This window comes from Schistocerca gregaria, chromosome 1 (genome assembly GCF_023897955.1).
Source record: "Schistocerca gregaria isolate iqSchGreg1 chromosome 1, iqSchGreg1.2, whole genome shotgun sequence".
Lineage (NCBI taxonomy): Eukaryota > Metazoa > Arthropoda > Insecta > Orthoptera > Acrididae > Schistocerca > Schistocerca gregaria.
The window spans coordinates 258,048,955-258,067,231 of record NC_064920.1 but is presented as its reverse complement, the minus strand read 5'-3'; the positions used below and the strand labels follow the sequence as shown (position 1 = coordinate 258,067,231).

At 40.3% G+C, this 18,277-nt stretch overlaps 1 protein-coding gene across 1 annotated transcript in view; it reads right to left on the bottom strand.

Moving 5' to 3' along the window:
• Window positions 1-18,277, bottom strand: part of LOC126341345 (DNA-dependent protein kinase catalytic subunit-like) — a 526,946-nt gene that overhangs the window by 391,244 nt on the left and 117,425 nt on the right. Inside the window, exons 13-14 of the mRNA XM_050001770.1 lie at window positions 12,749-12,899; window positions 3,477-3,730 (exon numbers count right to left, since the gene is read on the bottom strand). Coding sequence (XP_049857727.1) covers window positions 3,477-3,730; window positions 12,749-12,899 — 405 coding nt within the window. The remainder of the gene's footprint in view (window positions 1-3,476; window positions 3,731-12,748; window positions 12,900-18,277) is intronic.

Below are 18,277 nucleotides of genomic sequence, written 5' to 3'. Positions count from 1 at the left end.
TATGCTGTAAAATAATCTGTTTAATAGTTAGTAGGTGATCTAAATGATTACTGGAAAAACTGGTGTAAAACAAATACTAACAAAGAGATAGAGGGGCTCTATCTCTTTGTTAGTAATAATTAGTAGCTCACTCATTGCTAGGTTTCCCTTGTTTTAGAAATGCTACTGTTCAAATAATTTAAATTGCTGTAGGATTCTTTGAGTTTGGAAGTTGAGAAATGTGAACCACATGGACGTTCAAAAATGTGAACCATCTTCTACCCTGTGGAGCAACATTTCAATAAACTCTGGATAAATTCAATCATTTCCAGCAACCTTTCTAACTTTGAGCTATTTTACTGCTGCATTAATCTCTTGATAAAAAAAAATTAAATTAAATTAAAATACTAAACTTTTTATCATCTTTTAGTTCATTGTCGATGTCTTGCAAATTCTTGATTAAGGGTCTTTTTAAAATGTGGATCGATGAGAACTTTTTTGCACAGTGTTTAATGTGGTGGACATTCTAAGGGGAAGTTACTTTAGATGCTTCGCTTAGTTTGTGTGTTTCTGCTCCATTCATCATAAGAGAGACCAAGCTTTCTGATAGCTGTGGCTGAAGTTTAGATTTTCTATCATTTCTTCACATTTAACTCCCTGAGACTCATTTATTTTCTACCGTATCTGTTTTCCTATGTTTAGGTTACCTCTTTGTCGATATTCACTATAAAGGTTTTCCGTATCTATTCTACATCTATGATTAGTATTTCCGTTTGGCCATATAAGTTACCAGGACTAGCAAGCAATAATGATTTCTGCAGTACATGTTATTCAGAATAAATTTAAGTCAACTTATTTTGCACAATACTGCCAGTTTGCTCTCCTAGAATTCCATCCTGGTTCCTGAAATTTTCAAACCAAGATCTGTCACATTCTAATATTAAGTATAATTGGCTGTTACTAAGTGTGTGAGAACCAGACAACATGTTTCTTGTGTGTGTAACTGGTAGACAAACTACATTTTGTAACAATACATAGATCTGGGTCTCAGTCATTTTTGTCAGTTTGCTGATCTTAAAGTCTTTTTTCACATCAAAAACTAAATTATTCACTACAGTTTCCACATGTAAGTAACATTCCCAGTTGTTGGGTTGGCAGTTGGGCTTCAACATGTAGTCCTTGACAATTAGTAAGAATACAAGGTGTGATAGAAAAGTTTTAAGAATGGATCCGCAACTGCTTACTGGTTTGGCGAGCAGGTACACAGAGGGTGGGGAGTGAGTCACTACCTCGTACTTGAACGCCCTCTGACAGGAAACTGCATTTCCTTTATTCAGTTCGTTGTGGTTGCTGGTTGAGTGCGAGTCTGTTAGGGCTTGTTGCCAGAGTCAGTCTGTGTGAAAATGGACGTAAAAACGGAATAACGAGTTTGTGAGAAATTTTGTTTTGAAACTGAGAAATCAGCTTCTGAGACTTACAAACTATTAAAACAGCTTTTGGACATAATTGTATGAGCCAGTCAATATTTTTTTGTCTGGTTCAACAGATTTAAAAATGGCCGCGAGTCATTTGAATCTGAACCACGGTCCGACCATCCTTCCACCCCAAAAATGAATGAAAATGTTGTGAAAGTTCGCGACTTAGTGCACTCTGATCATAGACTTACAATTAGGGAGACTGCTGATGAACATAATTTAAGTTTCTATGCAGTTCAGTCAATTTTAACTGAAGATCTGAACATGAGTTGAGTGTCCGCAAAATTCATTCCAAAAGTGTTGTCTAGTGACCCGAGACAGTACTGACATGAAGTGTGCCAAGAACTCATTATTTGGACTAAGAATTACCCAGATTTGTTAAATATGGTAATTACAGGTGACACATTGTGGGTATATGGAGATGATCCTGAAACGAAAGTGCAGTCTTCACAGTAGAAGACTCCAGGTTCACCACGACTCAAAAAAAGCGCGGCAAAGTCGGTTGAAGGTGAAGACAATGTTGGTGATTTTTTTTTTTTTTTTTCCGAGTCTACCAGCATTGTGCATCATGAATTTACCCCTGGATGACAGACAATCAATCAGAAATACTACAAATGTGTCCTTGAGCGTTTGCAAGAAAAGGTGCGGAAGAAAAGCCTGCATTGTGGAAAGACAGGAGTTGGGTGCTACACTGTGACAATGCTCCGACTCATCGTGCCTTCTCCATCGTTGAATTTTTGACCAAATTCAAAATTCCTGTTCTTCCACAACTGCCTTATTTCCCTGATTTTTCCCCTGCAGATTTCTACCTGTTTCCTAAACTGAAATTTTCACTGAAATGGAAGCGAAGACATCCAGCCAAATATGGAGAGTGTCCTTAACACACTTCAGGAAAACAATTTCCAGGAATGTTTCCAAAAGTGGAAACACCATTGGAGTCTGTGTGTTCAGTCAGAAGGCGACTATTTTGAAGGAATGCATCACAGTAGCATGTAAGTACCACCATTGTACAATTGCAAGCCCATTCTTAAAACTTCCCAGTCACACCTCGTATGTAGAGAAGGAAATTGGCATTCTTACACGTGGTTGTTTCTGTACCATCTTTACTGTACCTTCCATTATATCAATGCTGATGATTTCAATTTCATGTCAATGGGAGCAGTTAGTTGTTTTATATTCCACTGTCTTGAAGAGAGTAAATTAGGGAGCCATATATATGTGATATAACATAAGCTATCAGTTTGTATCGTTAGATGTCTGCCCTGGCAGTCAAACATTTTTTTACTGCTATATGTGACTCCTGTACAGCGATATAGGCTAAGTTGCAATTTATAACTGGCCTGCTACCAAGTTCACTTTTGCTTTAACTCACTCTTTTGGTGTTTAGCTGTAAGATTAAAATTTGACATCCAAAACACCTTTTGTTGTTAGTTCTGCAAACAACCTTTATAAACTTTGTGTTCTGTAGTTTTCCCCACAGGGAAGCGGGGGGCCTACAGTAACCAATTCAGCCAACATTTGCGTAGACTTTTAGCCACTCTGTTGTAATAGAATATTGCTTAAAGTGTACCGTATTTGAGAATCATTATATGCCTCACACCACTATATTACGTAGTCCATCACTTCCACAACCCACATGTAATCTGAAAAGGCGACAAGAAGTTTTTTTACCGATGATCAGTATAGATTATTCCACAGACGGTGTTGAAGTTTCTAAAAGCAGTCCAAAACTCATTTAAAAAAATGAATTTTCCTTGTAAATCTAGTGTAGACGTATTGACAAAAAACAATAGTAATGCCCTTTGCACACAGGAAGAAAAATCATTACCTACTGAATGCCAACACTAATTTCTTTATAATTCTCTAACATCAATTTAGTTTCTGTGACAGTTACAGTTTGCATTCAGTGGACCTTTTCACTATTAAAATACTAAGAACATAGAAAGGTGATGGTAACTTTCACATAAGAATAACAAGAAATACTTACCAAAAAAAATGGTAGCCCTCATATCATTAAATGGCAGCATAAAAGGAAGGGTGTGTTGTGTGACCCCATGCAGTGTTGACAGCAAGAGGATCATTAGCTAGTAGAGCTGGAGTGATATCAGATCTCAATGACCCCAAAAAGTGTAATATTCTCCACTGAAGCCTTACAAGTTCTGTCTGCGGCAGCTCTGTAGAGCCTTGTTTAAACTTCCGGATCCTTCGTCGAGGCTGGTGCAATCTACGTTCAGTTTGCAACACTCGCAATTCCATGTCCTTCTCTAAACCTGCACCTGTAATACATATTATTAATATTTCAATAAATCAACATTTGACACTACTCTGTGGATGAATATAATACAAATAGAATTAAGGCTTTGTCTAATCTCACTTGACATTCCACACAATTTACTGAGCAGCTGGTGTTTTCCAGCATTATACTTATTTTTTATTTTCAGGCTTTACTCATCAGTAGTGTGGTTTTAAAAACCAAGCTATATTTAAAGCTGGTGATACATAATTAAGTTAGGCTATTAGCAGTGTTCAGTCTAGGCTGCAGCTATGTGTAAGGACTGCATTACACCACCTCAATAGCAGCCACTTAAGGGTCAATGTGAACTACTTATCCTGGCCTGCCTAAGTACACGATAATAAAGTATCCTCCCCCCCCCCCCCCCTCTCTCTCTCTCTCTCTCTCTCTCTCTCTCTCTCTCTCTTCTCAACACGCGATCTAGTGTCTCTCTCTCTCTCTCTCTCACTCACTCTCACTCTCACTCTCACACTCATTCTCACACTCTCCACCCACCCACCCACCAACCCACCCCCACCCCCCTGAAATTTTGTTCAACTTCCTTGGTCCAGCAAATGAACAACATTCTGACCTGGACTGGCTTATTTGCATGGACACTCCTCTGCCAAATGGCTGCTCCATCTTGCTTGCAGACTATATTGTTTTCTGAGGTAATTCATTACTGACCCCTCCCAATCAAATTAGCACATTCCCTGGCAAGGAATGGGGGTGACGGGAGGAAGTGGACCCGTGGGAAGACACACAGGCACGAGCATGCCCTTGCGGAGACAGGCAGGAGGAGTGGGAGGGGGGAGGGAGAAGACAGAGGGAGGGGTGTTACAATGGGTGATAAGACATTACATTTGCGCCATGATTTCACCTGCAACAATTCCTGCCGATCCACTGCCCCCCACCCTCTCTCCTACCTACTACTCCCCCTATCCATAGGTAAAGGCATTTCCCCGACTTTGTGCAAGTTCTGTCCAACTGGAAGTTACATCAAAGTCTATAGTATCACAGATATGTCAGTCATAAAACCATGAAGATACTTCCTCCAAGAATATAATGTGCTAAATAGAGATACAATCTAAAAACATTCCGTAGTTGGTATGATATTTAAGTTTTTCATTGACACTTAAGTAAAATGAGTATTTATTATTAGAGAAATGAAAGTAACTATAGCAAATATGTGAACTGAAAATATCAAAAGCAATGTTGTTGTTGTTGTTGTCTTCAGTCCTGAACTGGTTTGATGCAGCTCTCCATGCTACTCTATCCTGTGCAAGCTGCTTCATCTCCCAGTACTTACTGCAATCTGCATCCTTCTGAATCTGCTTAGTGTAGTCATTTCTTGGTCCCCCTCTACGATTTTTACCCTCCACGCTGCCCTCCAATACTAAATCGGTGCCCTCCAATACTAAATTGGTGATCCCTTGATGCCTCAGAACATGTACTACCAACCGATCCCTTCTTCTGGCCAAGTTGTGCCACAAACTTCTCTTCTCCCCAATCCTATTCAATACTTCCTCATTAGTTAGGTGATCTACCCATCTAATCTTCAGCATTCTTCTGTAGTACCACATTTCGAAAGCTTCTATTCTCTTCTTGTCCAAACTATTTATCATTCACGTTTCGCTTCCATACATGGCTACATTCCACACAAATACTTTCAGAAATGACTTCCTGACACTCAAATCTATACTCGATGTTAATAAATTTCTCTTTTTCAGAAATGCTTTCCTTGCCATTGCCAGTCTACATTTTATATCCTCTCTACTTCAACCATCATCTGTTATTTTTCTCCCCAAATAGCAAAACTCCTTTACTACTTAAGTGTCTCATTTCCTAATCTAATTCCCTCAGCATCACCCGACTTAATTCGACTACATTCCATTATCCTCGTTTTGCGTTTGTTGATGTTCATCTTATATCCTCCTTTCAAGACACTGTCCATTCTGTTCAACAGCTCTTCCAAGTCCTTTACTGTCTCTGACAAAATTACAATGTCATCGGAGAACCTCAAAGTTTTCATTTCTTCTCCATGGATTTTAATACATACCCCGAACTTTTCTTTTGTTTCCTTCACTGCTTGATCGATATACAGATTGAATAACACTGGGGAGAGGCTACACCCCTGCTTCACCCCCTTCCCAACCACTGCTTCCCTCGACTCTTATAACTGCCATCTGGTATCTGTACAAATTGTGAATAGCCTTTCGCTCTCTGTGCTTTACCCCTGCCACCTTCAGAATTTGAAAGAGAGTGTTCCAGTCAACATTGTCAACAGCTTTCTCTAAGTCTACAAATGTTGCTTTCTCTAAGTCTACAAATGCTAATAACATAGGTTTGCTTTTCCTTCATCTTTCTTCTAAGGTAAGTCGTAAGGTCAGTATTGCCTCATGTGTTCCAGTATTCCTATGGAATCCAAACTGATCTTCCCCGAGGTCGGCTTCTACCAGTTTTTCCATTCACCTGTAAAGAATGTGTGTTAGAGTTTTGCAGCTGTGACTTATTAATCTTTGGGATTGGAATTATTAGATTCTTCTTGAAGTCTGAGGGTATTTCACCTGTTTCATACATCTTGTTCACCAGATGGTAGAGTTTTGTCAGTACTGGCTCTCCCAAGGCTGTCAGTAGTTCTAATGGAATGTTGTCTACTCCGAGTGCCTTGTTTCAACTCAGGTCTTTCAGTGCTCTGTCAAACTCTTCACGCAGTATCATATCTCCCATTTCATCTTCATCTACATCCTCTTCCATTTCCATAATATTGTCCTCAAAGTACATCACCCTTGTATAGACCCGCTATATACTCCTTCCACCTTTCTGCTTTCTCTTCTTTGCTTAGAACTGGGTTTCCATCTGAGCTCTTGATATTCATATAAGTGGTTCTGTTTTCTCCAAAGGTCTCTTTAATTTTCCTGTAGGCAGTATCTATCTTACCCCTAGTGAGATAAGCCTCTACATCCTTACATTTGTCCTCTAGCCATCCCTGCTTAGCCATTTTGCACTTCCTGTCGATCTCATTTTTGAGACGTTTGTATTCCTTTTTGCCAGCTTCATTTAGTGCATCTTTTATATTTTCTCCTTTCATCAATTAAATTCAATATTTCTTCTGTTACCCAAGGATTTCTAGCTCTTGTCTTTTTACCAACTTGAACCTCTGCTACCTCCACTACCTCATCCCTCAAAGCTACCCATTCTTATTCTACTGTATTCCCCCCCCCCCCCCCCCCCCCCCCTCTGTTCAATTGTTCCCTTATGCTTTCCTGAAACACACTACAACCTGTGTCCTTAAATTCCCACCTTTTTCCAGGTTCTTCAGTTTTAATCTACAGTTCATAACCAATAGATTGTGGTCAGAATCCACATCTGCCCCTGGAAAAGTCTTACAATTTAAAACCTGGTTCCTAAATCTCTGTCTTATCATTATATAATCTATCTGAAAGCTTCCAGTGTCTCCAGGCCTCCTCCATGTATACAACCTCCTTTTATGATTCTTTTACCAAGTGTTAGCTATGATTAAGTTATGCTCTGTGCAAATTCTACCAGTCGGATTCCTCTTTCATTTCTTATCCCCAATCCATATTCACCTACTATGTTTCCTTCTCTCCCTTTTCCTACTCTCGAATTCCAGCCACCCATGACTATTAAATTTTCGTCTTCCTTCACTACCTGAGTAATTTCTTTTATCGAATCATACATTTCATCAATTTCTTCAACATCTGCTGAGCTAGTTGGCATATCAACTTGTACTACTGTAGTAGGCGTGGGCTTCGTATCTATACTGTTTGTAGTAGCTTACCCGTCCTCTCTCTCTCTCTCTCTCTCTCTCTCTCTCTCTCTCTCTCTCTCTCTCTCTCTCTCTCTCTCTTTTTTTTATTCATTCATTATTAAACCTAATCCTGCATTACCCCTATTTGATTACGTATTTATAACCTTGTATTCACCTGACCAAAAGTCTTGTTCCTCCCGCCACCGAACTTCACTATTTCCCACTATATCTAACTTTAACCTATCCATTTCCCTTTTTAAATTTTCTAACCTACCTGCCCGATTAAGGGATCTGACATTCCACACTCCAATCCGTAGAAAGACAGTTTTCCTTCTCCTGATAACGACGTCCTCTTGAGTAGTCCCCGCCCAGAGATCCGAATGGGGGAGCAATAACAAACAAAAAACGAAACTGAAATAGGGTGTGTGTGTGTGTGTGTGTGTGTGTGTGTGTGTGTGTGTGTGTGTGTGTGCGTTATTGCCTGTTTCCCACAATTCTAAAACATGTGATTTTGTTAACTACATCGAGTGCCTATTTTTATGAAGTACAATATATATGTTCAGGGAACATTAGACCAAACAAACAATCTGGAAATAATGCTTTTGGGACTGCTATGTAGGTAGTAATGTCACGGATGCAGTCAATTAACATGACTGTGTTTTTTTTTCTCTTTAATACATGTATAATGGCTCATCAAAATTAAAGATTATACGAATGAGACAAAGTAGATATGCACAATGAAAGGAGTCAGGCATATGCATATATGACACGCAGCATATTTCATTAGTATTTGCATATGTAATGGGTGAATTTTAACTTGCCAATGGAGTCTCTGCGCATTAGAAATGAGAGAGTAATTAATTTGAGTTGTTCTATAATGACTGTAGGAAATGTAAACTTGTCACAAACATCTCAATAAAATCATCTACCGATACCTGTAGACTTAAAACTGCTGTGCCATTAACCAACAGCCGTGTGTCGTTTCGTCAGTGTCATTTGAACCAGTCTCTTCAAGCTTTGATAATGGGGATGTGGAATTAAGAAATGTGGGCAAGGTGGGATTTCACGGATCAAATATTACATTGCATGCTTTTTTGGCAATAATGAGAAAAATTACTTAGTAGACTCCGCTTGCATCTTCTGTATTTCAGTATAGGTATATAATAGGTTTTCCATCATCTCATATGCATTTTCTGAATTTACACTGCAGTTTTAGTTTTTATGATGTAAAGTGGATCAAATATGATAAGGTGTGGTTAAATATGACACAAATGTAAGCTTTAGGCTACACTACAGCTCAATCAGTTACCAGAACTTTATTTAGCATTCACATTCAATGGCTTCCCACCTGTCAACCAAATGATCACCTTTAACCAAACATAGACCTACACTATGCTACAGATCAATCTATCACAACAACCAAGATATCAGAGGAATTCAGTATCACACTTCAACCCAATAGTGGATTTTCTCCATGCTTTGCAGAAAACCTAAATTGTGATGGCTGGACAGAGTAAATGCCATCCCCCCAGAATATGAGGTCAGCATCTTTAACAGTTACATAACATTTGTTTTATTTACATACAATTTATTTCAGATATTTTATAAAACAGTTTTGCTCTCCATCACTTTACACGTTACGGACAGCTCCTGGTGACTCCTGGATGCTGACCCTGCAACTATGCCACTCCAGTCGGTTCGGAAAACTGGCTCCAAGCCTGTAAACATTCAACTATGCTTCAGGTATGTCTTTAAGTACTCCCCTCAGTCTCCCCAAAGAACTGAGCAACATCCCCTCATGATGAGAGATGTTGAACTCAGGAGAATTACAGGACATTACTGTTTTTGTAATTTTGATCTTGACACTATTTTATGGTAAAAGCATTACATTATGATGGAGAATAGTAATGTGACATGGTGTTGCAGTTATGTTATTTCATCATGGGCATGGGGAGGCAAGTGAGAGGCATTGGGAGGGAAGAGGGAATTTGAGGGAGGGAGGGAGGCAGCAGAAGTGGTAGCATGTGGGAGGAGAGTGTGGAAGGCAGGACAATGGGGAAATGAGAAGGTGGAAGTGGGATAATACAGCTGTGAGACGGTGGGAGGTGAATGAACTGATGGAAGATAAATGAGAGAGAGACGGAGATTAGAGGAATGGAGTGAAGAGCCAATACTGTATCATTAATGAAGTGTCACTACTCACATACGCCCAGTGTGGATTGCAAATACCGTATGGCAGCGAAACTTGGTAGATATGCTAATGTGTTAATGCTGAACCAATTTATGCTGAAAAAACTGTTCCAATTTTGTCCTCCAGGTGCAAGTCTGGTGCTGTGCAGCATCTTGTCGACGTGTCAGGTGCTCATAATGAACAAATTGTGTAAGTGGAGGTTAATACTTCAATCACCATTATGCCTTTCTCACTTGTGCGAGGTTTTCTGCCGGCTTCTTGATCCTAATCCATTACCCATGGAAACATTTCTACATGTCTCTCTTGCATTCACAGTACCAGACTTGCATCTGTCGGTCAAAATTGTAAGCAATTTTTATCAGCATAACTTAGTTCCACTTTAACAAATTAGAATATCTACCAAGTTTTGCTGCCAATTACAGCCCACACTGGACCTCTGTGAGTAGCTCACCTTTAATTACAACTACCAGTACTTATCCAACACATCTTGATTGCCCTCCTTACTTTCGTAACTTATTCACATCTTAGGAATCCTCTGCTTTCACCTTGATGCTTTATGTCATGGGAGAGGTTCATTTACTTACAATCTATAGGTTAAATAATAATTCTGCAACATGCTCATTGAGCCATGATAAAAATTGCTGTTTTGAAGGACACGCCACAGCACGTAGTGTGAAGCAGTCTCCCTCCGTTTCTGGCGGTGGCGCCACTGTGGCAATCGCAGCTTTGGTGTCTCCCTATGGTGGAAAAGGGGAAAGGTTGCCTGTTCAAGTGCATTTAAGGGGCACTATGAGCACGCAAGTCGGTCAGTCTGGGTCAGTCTCTCGTCCCCAGCTTGCTAGTCTGTCTCTCGTCCGCAGTTGTGAGGCAATTAGTGTCTGTCTGTCGTCCGGAGTGCTAGTATATCTTTCGTTCGGATCAACCTTTCAAACCAGCAAAATAAGAGTCTTTCCAATCTGCCAGTAAGAGAACTCAGCGAGTGGTCCCTCGGTCGGGGCTTAGTTCCTCCATCTGACTCTGTGCGTTAGGTCGCCAGTCTGCTCAAGTTTGCTCAGGCAATGGTCAAGGCGGTTGGATCGATCAGTCAGTCGGTCGCGCACTGAGACACAAGATGACTTGTCCGTCTTGAGCATCCGTACATGTGAGGTCGCCACCGTGCGGTATAGCGAGGGGTAGTGGCTTCGCAGTCGACACAAGAACAAAAGGAGTCAACCTACGACATCGGTCTGGCCAGTGCGAGCTGCCGCGCCGTGAGATGATAGATTGGTGCACCTTCCTGCGTCTGTTGAAGCGGCTGGCAGCAGACGGTTCAGGAGAGCGATTTGGGGATGCTGCGCCAGGTTTTCTCCAGAAATCATAGTTTATTAGAAGTTAAGTGAATGGTGATATGTTACTTCATTTACTTGTTAAATTCTACTTGTTTTCATGGTGAGGTCACCAGCCATTTTGTTTTGGGGTCGCCCCACCATTCTTCTCCATTTGTCCACCCGTGGGAAGGTGGTTGTTTATGAATTGGGTGGTCTGTTTTTCCTTTGTGGAGTAGGGGCAGGTTAGAGCAACCTGCGGTTTGGGTTGTTCGGTAATCTCCCTATCAGTCTACCATACGTTAGTAGCTGCCTCTGTCATGTTTGTCGGATTTCGTGTTAACGAATTTATTGCTTGGAGTGTAATGGCCTAATTCCTGAAACATGTTTTGATCTTGCTTATCATCTTGAGAGGCAGTATCTGTGTGCTGTAGAACATCTTAACTTGTTTGGCCAACCCTGTAGAGTTTTATATAAGATTGCATTTCTTGGGCTTTTATTTAAATGATCATTTTAGTATATAAAGTTGCCACCCTTTCACCATAAGACTTTTCTTAGAAGTTAAAATCAAGTTGCACCTTCGGTGGGAAAGTTAATATTTTAATTTTAGTGTTTTCTATCATGTCCATCCCTCCTACAGGCTGCATAGTTTGTGTGCTTGTGTGAATTGTGAAAACTTTTAGTTTAAAGTAATCTGGTGTATTGCAGATTTACACCAGTGAAATCTTTCATAGGTTGTTGTGAGGGGTTGTAACTATGTCCGTGTCAAAAGGGAGCGGCAAGGTTCTCAGCCCGAAAGCTCAACAGTCAAAAATTTGTTTCTTTCTGCCTCAGAATAAATTTTAACTTGATATTTAGAGGGTGCTTTCTCATTATAATTTTAAATCTGTTTCTTTTAAATAATGCTTTAGGTGCCACTGCAGTGAATAAATTACCATTTGTTAAAAACTAATTTGCTAATGATTTCATAAGTTATCCTGGCAACTACTTCCATGCTCACATAGTGTGATTAAATGTGTTGATGCTCTTGATGAATCGCTAGTAAATAAAATAAATTTTTAAGAACATTCCTTGAAAATAAATGCGCAGTTCACTCATTACATGATTACCACTGTTCATTATGAACTGATTAACTAAACTCAAAAACACACGATACGTGTGAAGCACAGCTCAACAAAAATATGGGAAATAAATAGCTCCTTTTTTCTGCACTGAAATCAACTTTCTGCAAAGAAGTGGTGGCTTTAGTCTTAATATTTATCTTGCTTATCTGTTAACTGAGAGCCGATTAATGAAAAACATTCAACAATATTTAAAATATCTCTCTCCTTTGCTTTCCTTTATAAAAACATTTGTAGATTTCCGCTTGTTATCTACTTACCTGGAAAAACTATAGACAATTCATAACAAACACACATCAAGTATTGAATACATCAAGTACTGAATCACAGCCTTAAAAAAAAAAAAAAAAAAAAGTAGGGTTCTCCCCCCCCCCCCCCCCCCCCCCAAACTTCTCTCAATCACACTTCCGTCAATCAATCACTCTTCTGTCAGTCAGTCATCTATAAATTACAAATTTTAAAAAAAAAAAACAGCACTATATTTTGAAACAAACAAAAATAGTTTGACAAATTACATGAACATTTTACATACCCTAAAATTAAATAACCAAATTAAACAAACTAAATGCATACCTAAATTAAAACGTGCATTCATAAACACAAAAACATTGTTTAAAAAACGTAGTATGCTTACTTTTGCTCTGAAGAAATGGTTCCATATAAGGTAAAACTTTTGTTATCAGTGCATCCATATCCTCTGAAGGTATTTCCTTTGTCCACTTTTCAAGTGAATCCATTGCATTGTGGCCTAATTCCAAATAACTATTTGCAATACTGAAAATTATCTGCAAACAAATATTTCACAGAAGTTCATTTCTCAACCTTATAAAAATTCAAGGAAGATAGTGCATTTGTTTATGAAAATGGAAAAATTTGTAACCGGTAGCAGTTTAATGCTTTACTAGAGGTTCACTTTACTTATGAAAAAACTACATTAATTAACTTCTAAGATACCTGGTGAAAACAAGAAGAGAAGCAGCATCTGCAGAGTCAAGGAAAAAAATTTAAAAATGGCTAATGGCTCTCAAGTCTGAATATGAAAAGAGGAAGAGATGTGAGAAGCGAAGAGACATACTCTGCAGGAAGAGATGAATCGGAATGACCATACATTAAGAGTGAACTGTTGTACAGAATGCGTTGTCAAGACAATGGCCTACAATATCAAGAACCAGTACAGAGATGATTACACAACAGTAAAAAAAAAAAAAAAAAAAAAAAAAAAAAAAAAAAAAAAAAAAAAAAAAAAAAAAATTTATTTAGCAAAACATCTTTCAGGACTAAATTATGCCATTATCAAGTAATGTAAAACTACGACACCACATATCATTACAACATATTACTATACAAACTAATATATATGTAATGTAAATATAACAATATTGCTCTACAAAACAATGGAAAATCCAGGTTGGAATATCAACAATTAGAAAAAGGATAAATTGCTACTCAACATATAAAGATGATACATTAAGCTGCAGACAGGCACAATGAGCAGATTGTTACACACTGGGATAGCAGAGAGCAATGGGAGAGGGGTGGGGGAGGAAGGGGAGTAGAAAATAAGCAGAAACAGGAGGAGACTGGTGGGTGTGTCGGCAAAGGATGAGCACATGAGGGTTAGGAGATATGAATGATAGAGGTGGTTATATAACAGATGGGGGTAGAAACTGTTGGGTGGACACTATGGGGACATAGGTTGGGACTGGAATGTTTTGGGAGTGGGGAATGTGTTGTAAGGGTAACTCCCATCTGTGCAGTTTCAAAAAGCTGATGATGGAAGGAAGGACCCAGATGGACCAGTTGTGAGGCAATGGTTAAAATCTAGCATGTTATGTTCAGCTGCATGTTGGGCCACAGGGTGGTCTACTTTGCTCTCTGCCACAGTTTGACAGTTGCCATTCATCCTGAGAGACAGTTGGTTGGTAGTCATACCAAGAGGATAAAGTGTGCAATAATTGAAACAGAGGTGGTATATCACATGGCTGTCTTCACATGTGGGTCAGCCTCTGATGAGGTAGTAACACAGTACTTGAATAGGAAGTGCTCAGTGGATGTGTTATGCAGATTGCTCACCTTGGTCTTCCAGAGGGATATTATCCCTGTGGCAATGGCGTGCAATCAGGAGTGGGATGGAGTAGGATGTTAGGGAGGTTGGGTGGGTGACATAACACAACTTTAGGAAGGGTATCTTGGATAGGACGTCCCTCATTTCAGGGCACGATGGTAGATAATCAAATCCCTGACAAAGGATGTTCTTCAGTTGCTCAAGGTTGGGGTGGTACTGGGTGACAAAGGGAGCACTCTTTTGTAGCTGACTCTTGGGGGTGGTGGAAGGATTAGTGGGTGTGTGGGGATATGGGACAGGAAACCTGTTTGCAGACTGGGTCTGGAGATGGTGCTCATTTGTGATGGCGTTTTTGAGACCTTCAGCAGGCAGCTGACAAAATGCAGGTGGGTGGGTTTAGTATGAACAGAGGTGTGGAGACAGCCGTCAGAGGGGAGTTGGTCACTGTCCAGGACGGTGGCACACTGAGGAAAGGCAAACCTAGTGTAGCAGATGGGAGAAACTGTGTTCACGTTGTGAAGGAACGAGGGTAGGTGTCTTGGCACTGAGTCCAGATCATGAAGACATGATCAATGAACCTGGATTAGACCAGTGTGGTTTGGTGTTTTGTGAGGCTAGGAAGATATCCTCTAGATGTATTAGTTGAAAACAGTCTTTGTTCGAGGGTTGTCTGTACCGACTTTACAATAACTGAAGGTATTTTAAATCCATCTTTGCAGGCACGGTACAAAATACAAGAGTGACAAATGAGGAAATACTTGAAATCACATGTGATTACCAACACACACACACACACACACACACACACACACACACACACACACACACACACACATATGCTAACAAAATACGTATGTTTTCAACACAGCACAACATATACAGCTATATACAGCTATTATAATCAAAAAGATCAGCTTACATTAGATAAATTTCACATACATTGCATGGAGCCAAATTTTTGAAGGCTCCAACCCACTGTTGTGAATGGTTCACTAGTGTCATGAACATAACAATCTTATAAATTGTAATGGTGCAGCGAAGTAGTCAGAGTATAAACCTGATGTGTAGGGTGTAGGTTCGAAGCTCATCAAAGGCTGCAATTTTTAAATCTAATCAAATGACTGATTATTATTTTTATTCAATTAATTGGTTTAAAATGTAATTTTTTATTTCTAACACTCTGTCGCACATCATCATACTAACTTTTCTCTTTGCTCTTATTTTTCTTCCTATGATTCTTTTTTTGTTTGGAATCTGCCTGTACCACCTATAAACTGCTTCCAAGTGCCAACCAGAACCACTCATATTGGTAACACGGCAGCTCATGTGGTCAGTGTGAGGATAGTTTCAGCGAATCAATTATAGCGAGAAATTACAGTTTGCTTTTCGGGCTGAAAGTAAATTTTTTCTGTCTTTAGTTTGCCCACAGATGTTATCTTTAATTGTCATTTCAAAGCTATTGTGATTTTAATTCTGTCTCAGATTGTTCACCACCATTTTCTTGGATGCAATGCACAATATGAGACTGTGGTTACGTGAGGGCACAAGTTAAAATCAAGGACTATAAAACACATCATCTGCTGCACTTCAGTCATTAGTCACTTAAAATCAAGTGTCCAAAGCATCTTGCACTTCCATCACACATTGTGGTGGCTGCTTTCAACATTACTCCACATTATACATTAACAGGAGTTTGAAGTGATCCGTTGTCTTTGTGTATTGCCAGTAACCAAGTGGTAGCTGGCAGCTGATATGACAACATTGTTGCAGAAAGTGACAGATGTCAACCATCAAGCAATTTTAATTGGACTATACTTTGCTTCAATACACATTAAGACTTCTAGAATCTCTTACTTGCTAGTATGATTCCATGAGAATCTTATGAATGGTTGCTTCTTTCACACAGGTGAACTTCCTTCTCAGACAAAAGTAAATTGTGCAAATAAAGGGATGGTATACTGATGGTAGTGGTTGTTATACTGACCATGATGCTATCCCATCTACGTTACTCTTGATATTTCCGTACTTTCTGTAACATTCGATCTATCAAAAATTTGCCATTTCTCTAATCAGTTCTTCTGTTGTTTGTAGAAAAGTGTAGGGTGGGGTGCGGGTGCAGAGTGCAGGATGAAATACACAGCGCATATTCCAGTGATTTGAGATAGAGATCCTGATGGAGGGAAGTAAGAGGCATTCCACCCGGCAATCCCACCCAAGGGCTGCTATCAGGAGGGACACACCCCTCATTTGCAAAGAGGAGGGGTACATAGGATGGGCAGGGAATCGTCGAATGGCAATTACATAAGACATCAGGAGTTGGCTCCATCGTATTTGTAGAAGGGGAATCCCTGCATCTGCAACGAGACTGTCAACAGGACTGGTGCGAAAGGCACCAATAGCCAGACGCACCCCATAATGATAAACAGGGTCAAGTAGTTTCAGAGTGGAAGGAGCCACTGAAGCATAGACTTGACAACCAGAATCCAGTCTGAGCAAAACCAGAGTGTGGTAAATATGGAGAAGAGCAGCACGGTCTGCATCCCCAGATGTGTGGGCCAGGAGGCAGACAGCATTAAGCTTCTACATGCTGGTTCTCTTCAGGCGGCAAATATTGGGCTGCCATGTCAGCTTTTCATTAAAAAGAAGGTCCAAGAAATGGGACTGTGCTATAACATCCAACAATGGTTGCCTAAATAAAGTTCTGGAATGGGGTCTGCTGTAGGTCAACAGCAAAAATGCAAAACCCAGGTTTTGGAGGCAGAAAACTGGAAGCCATGGAAAAGGGCCCAGGGGATCATCAGATCATGCCTTAGAGCTAGAATTCAGCAGATGCTACTGAGTGGGAGCTGCACCACATGCAAAAATTGTCAACATACAGTTCTGGGGTAATCAGAGGCCTCCAATAGAGGTTACAAGCCCATTGATGGAAATGAGGAAGAGTATGACAATACAGCGCCCTGTGAGATACTGTTCTCCTAGATCCAAGGTGTGACAAGTGTGCTAACTCCAACTCTGACGAGCCAGTAGGACGAAAACTCATGGACAAAAATCTGATGGGGGCCATGAAAGCCCCAATGATGGACAGTAACTAAAATGTGGCAGCACACCCACTTTGTATGCCTTACATAGGTCAAACAAAGACTGTGACAAGGTGTTAGCAATTTCCCAGGCTTTTTCTAACTGCTGTTTCCAATCTGAGTAAATGTTCAGTTGTAGATCATCCTTTCCAGAAGCCACAATGATAAAGGGACAACAGGCCCCAAGATCTGAGTACCCAACATAATCAGAAGCTAACAATCCTCTCGAGCAGTTTACAAAGTACATTGGTCATGCTAATCAGTCAGTAGCTGTCAAGAGACATTGGGGCCTTCCCGGGCTCAATGACAGGGATAAATACGCTGTCTCGACACTGGAAAAGGAAGGCACCTTTAAGCCAACTGCAGCTGAAGACCCTGAATCAATGTTGCCTCTGGGGAATGTCCAAGTGTTGGATCATCTGGCTGTGGATGGAATCTGGGTCTGGGACCATGTCATTTGAAGAGGTAAGGGCCTGCAAGAATTCCCACTCAGTGAACAGTATATTATAGGCTTCAGCTTTGTAGGGGTTGAAATAGAGAGGGGTTTCCTTCAACTTGTCATTTCTGCCAGACAAAGTTAGTGAGATAAAAAGAGGATGCTGATGCTGTCACGAAGCGTGTTGCAGGGGGATCTGCGAGGACTAACGGATCAGTACACATAGCACCCTGTAGGGTAAGATCTTGGACAGTTGATTGTTGCTGGCAGCCCAGAAGGCTACGGAGCTTGGACAAAACTTGCGATGAAGATACATACATCCCCAGGGAGGAAACATAGTGCTCTCAGCATTCCTTTTTACGCAAACTAATAAGGTAGCAAGCCTTAGCACGGAGACCCTTAAAAGTAAGAAGCCTGGTTTGTGAATAGTGTCATTCAAATCACTGCAGTGCCCGTCGGCGCTCCTTGGTTCACCATGCTACCAGTCGACGACGAGGGGGATCAGTGGATACGGGGATAGCAGTGCAATTGGCATGCAGAATAGTGTCAGAGACATCTTGCATGACCACATCAATTTAATCGGAG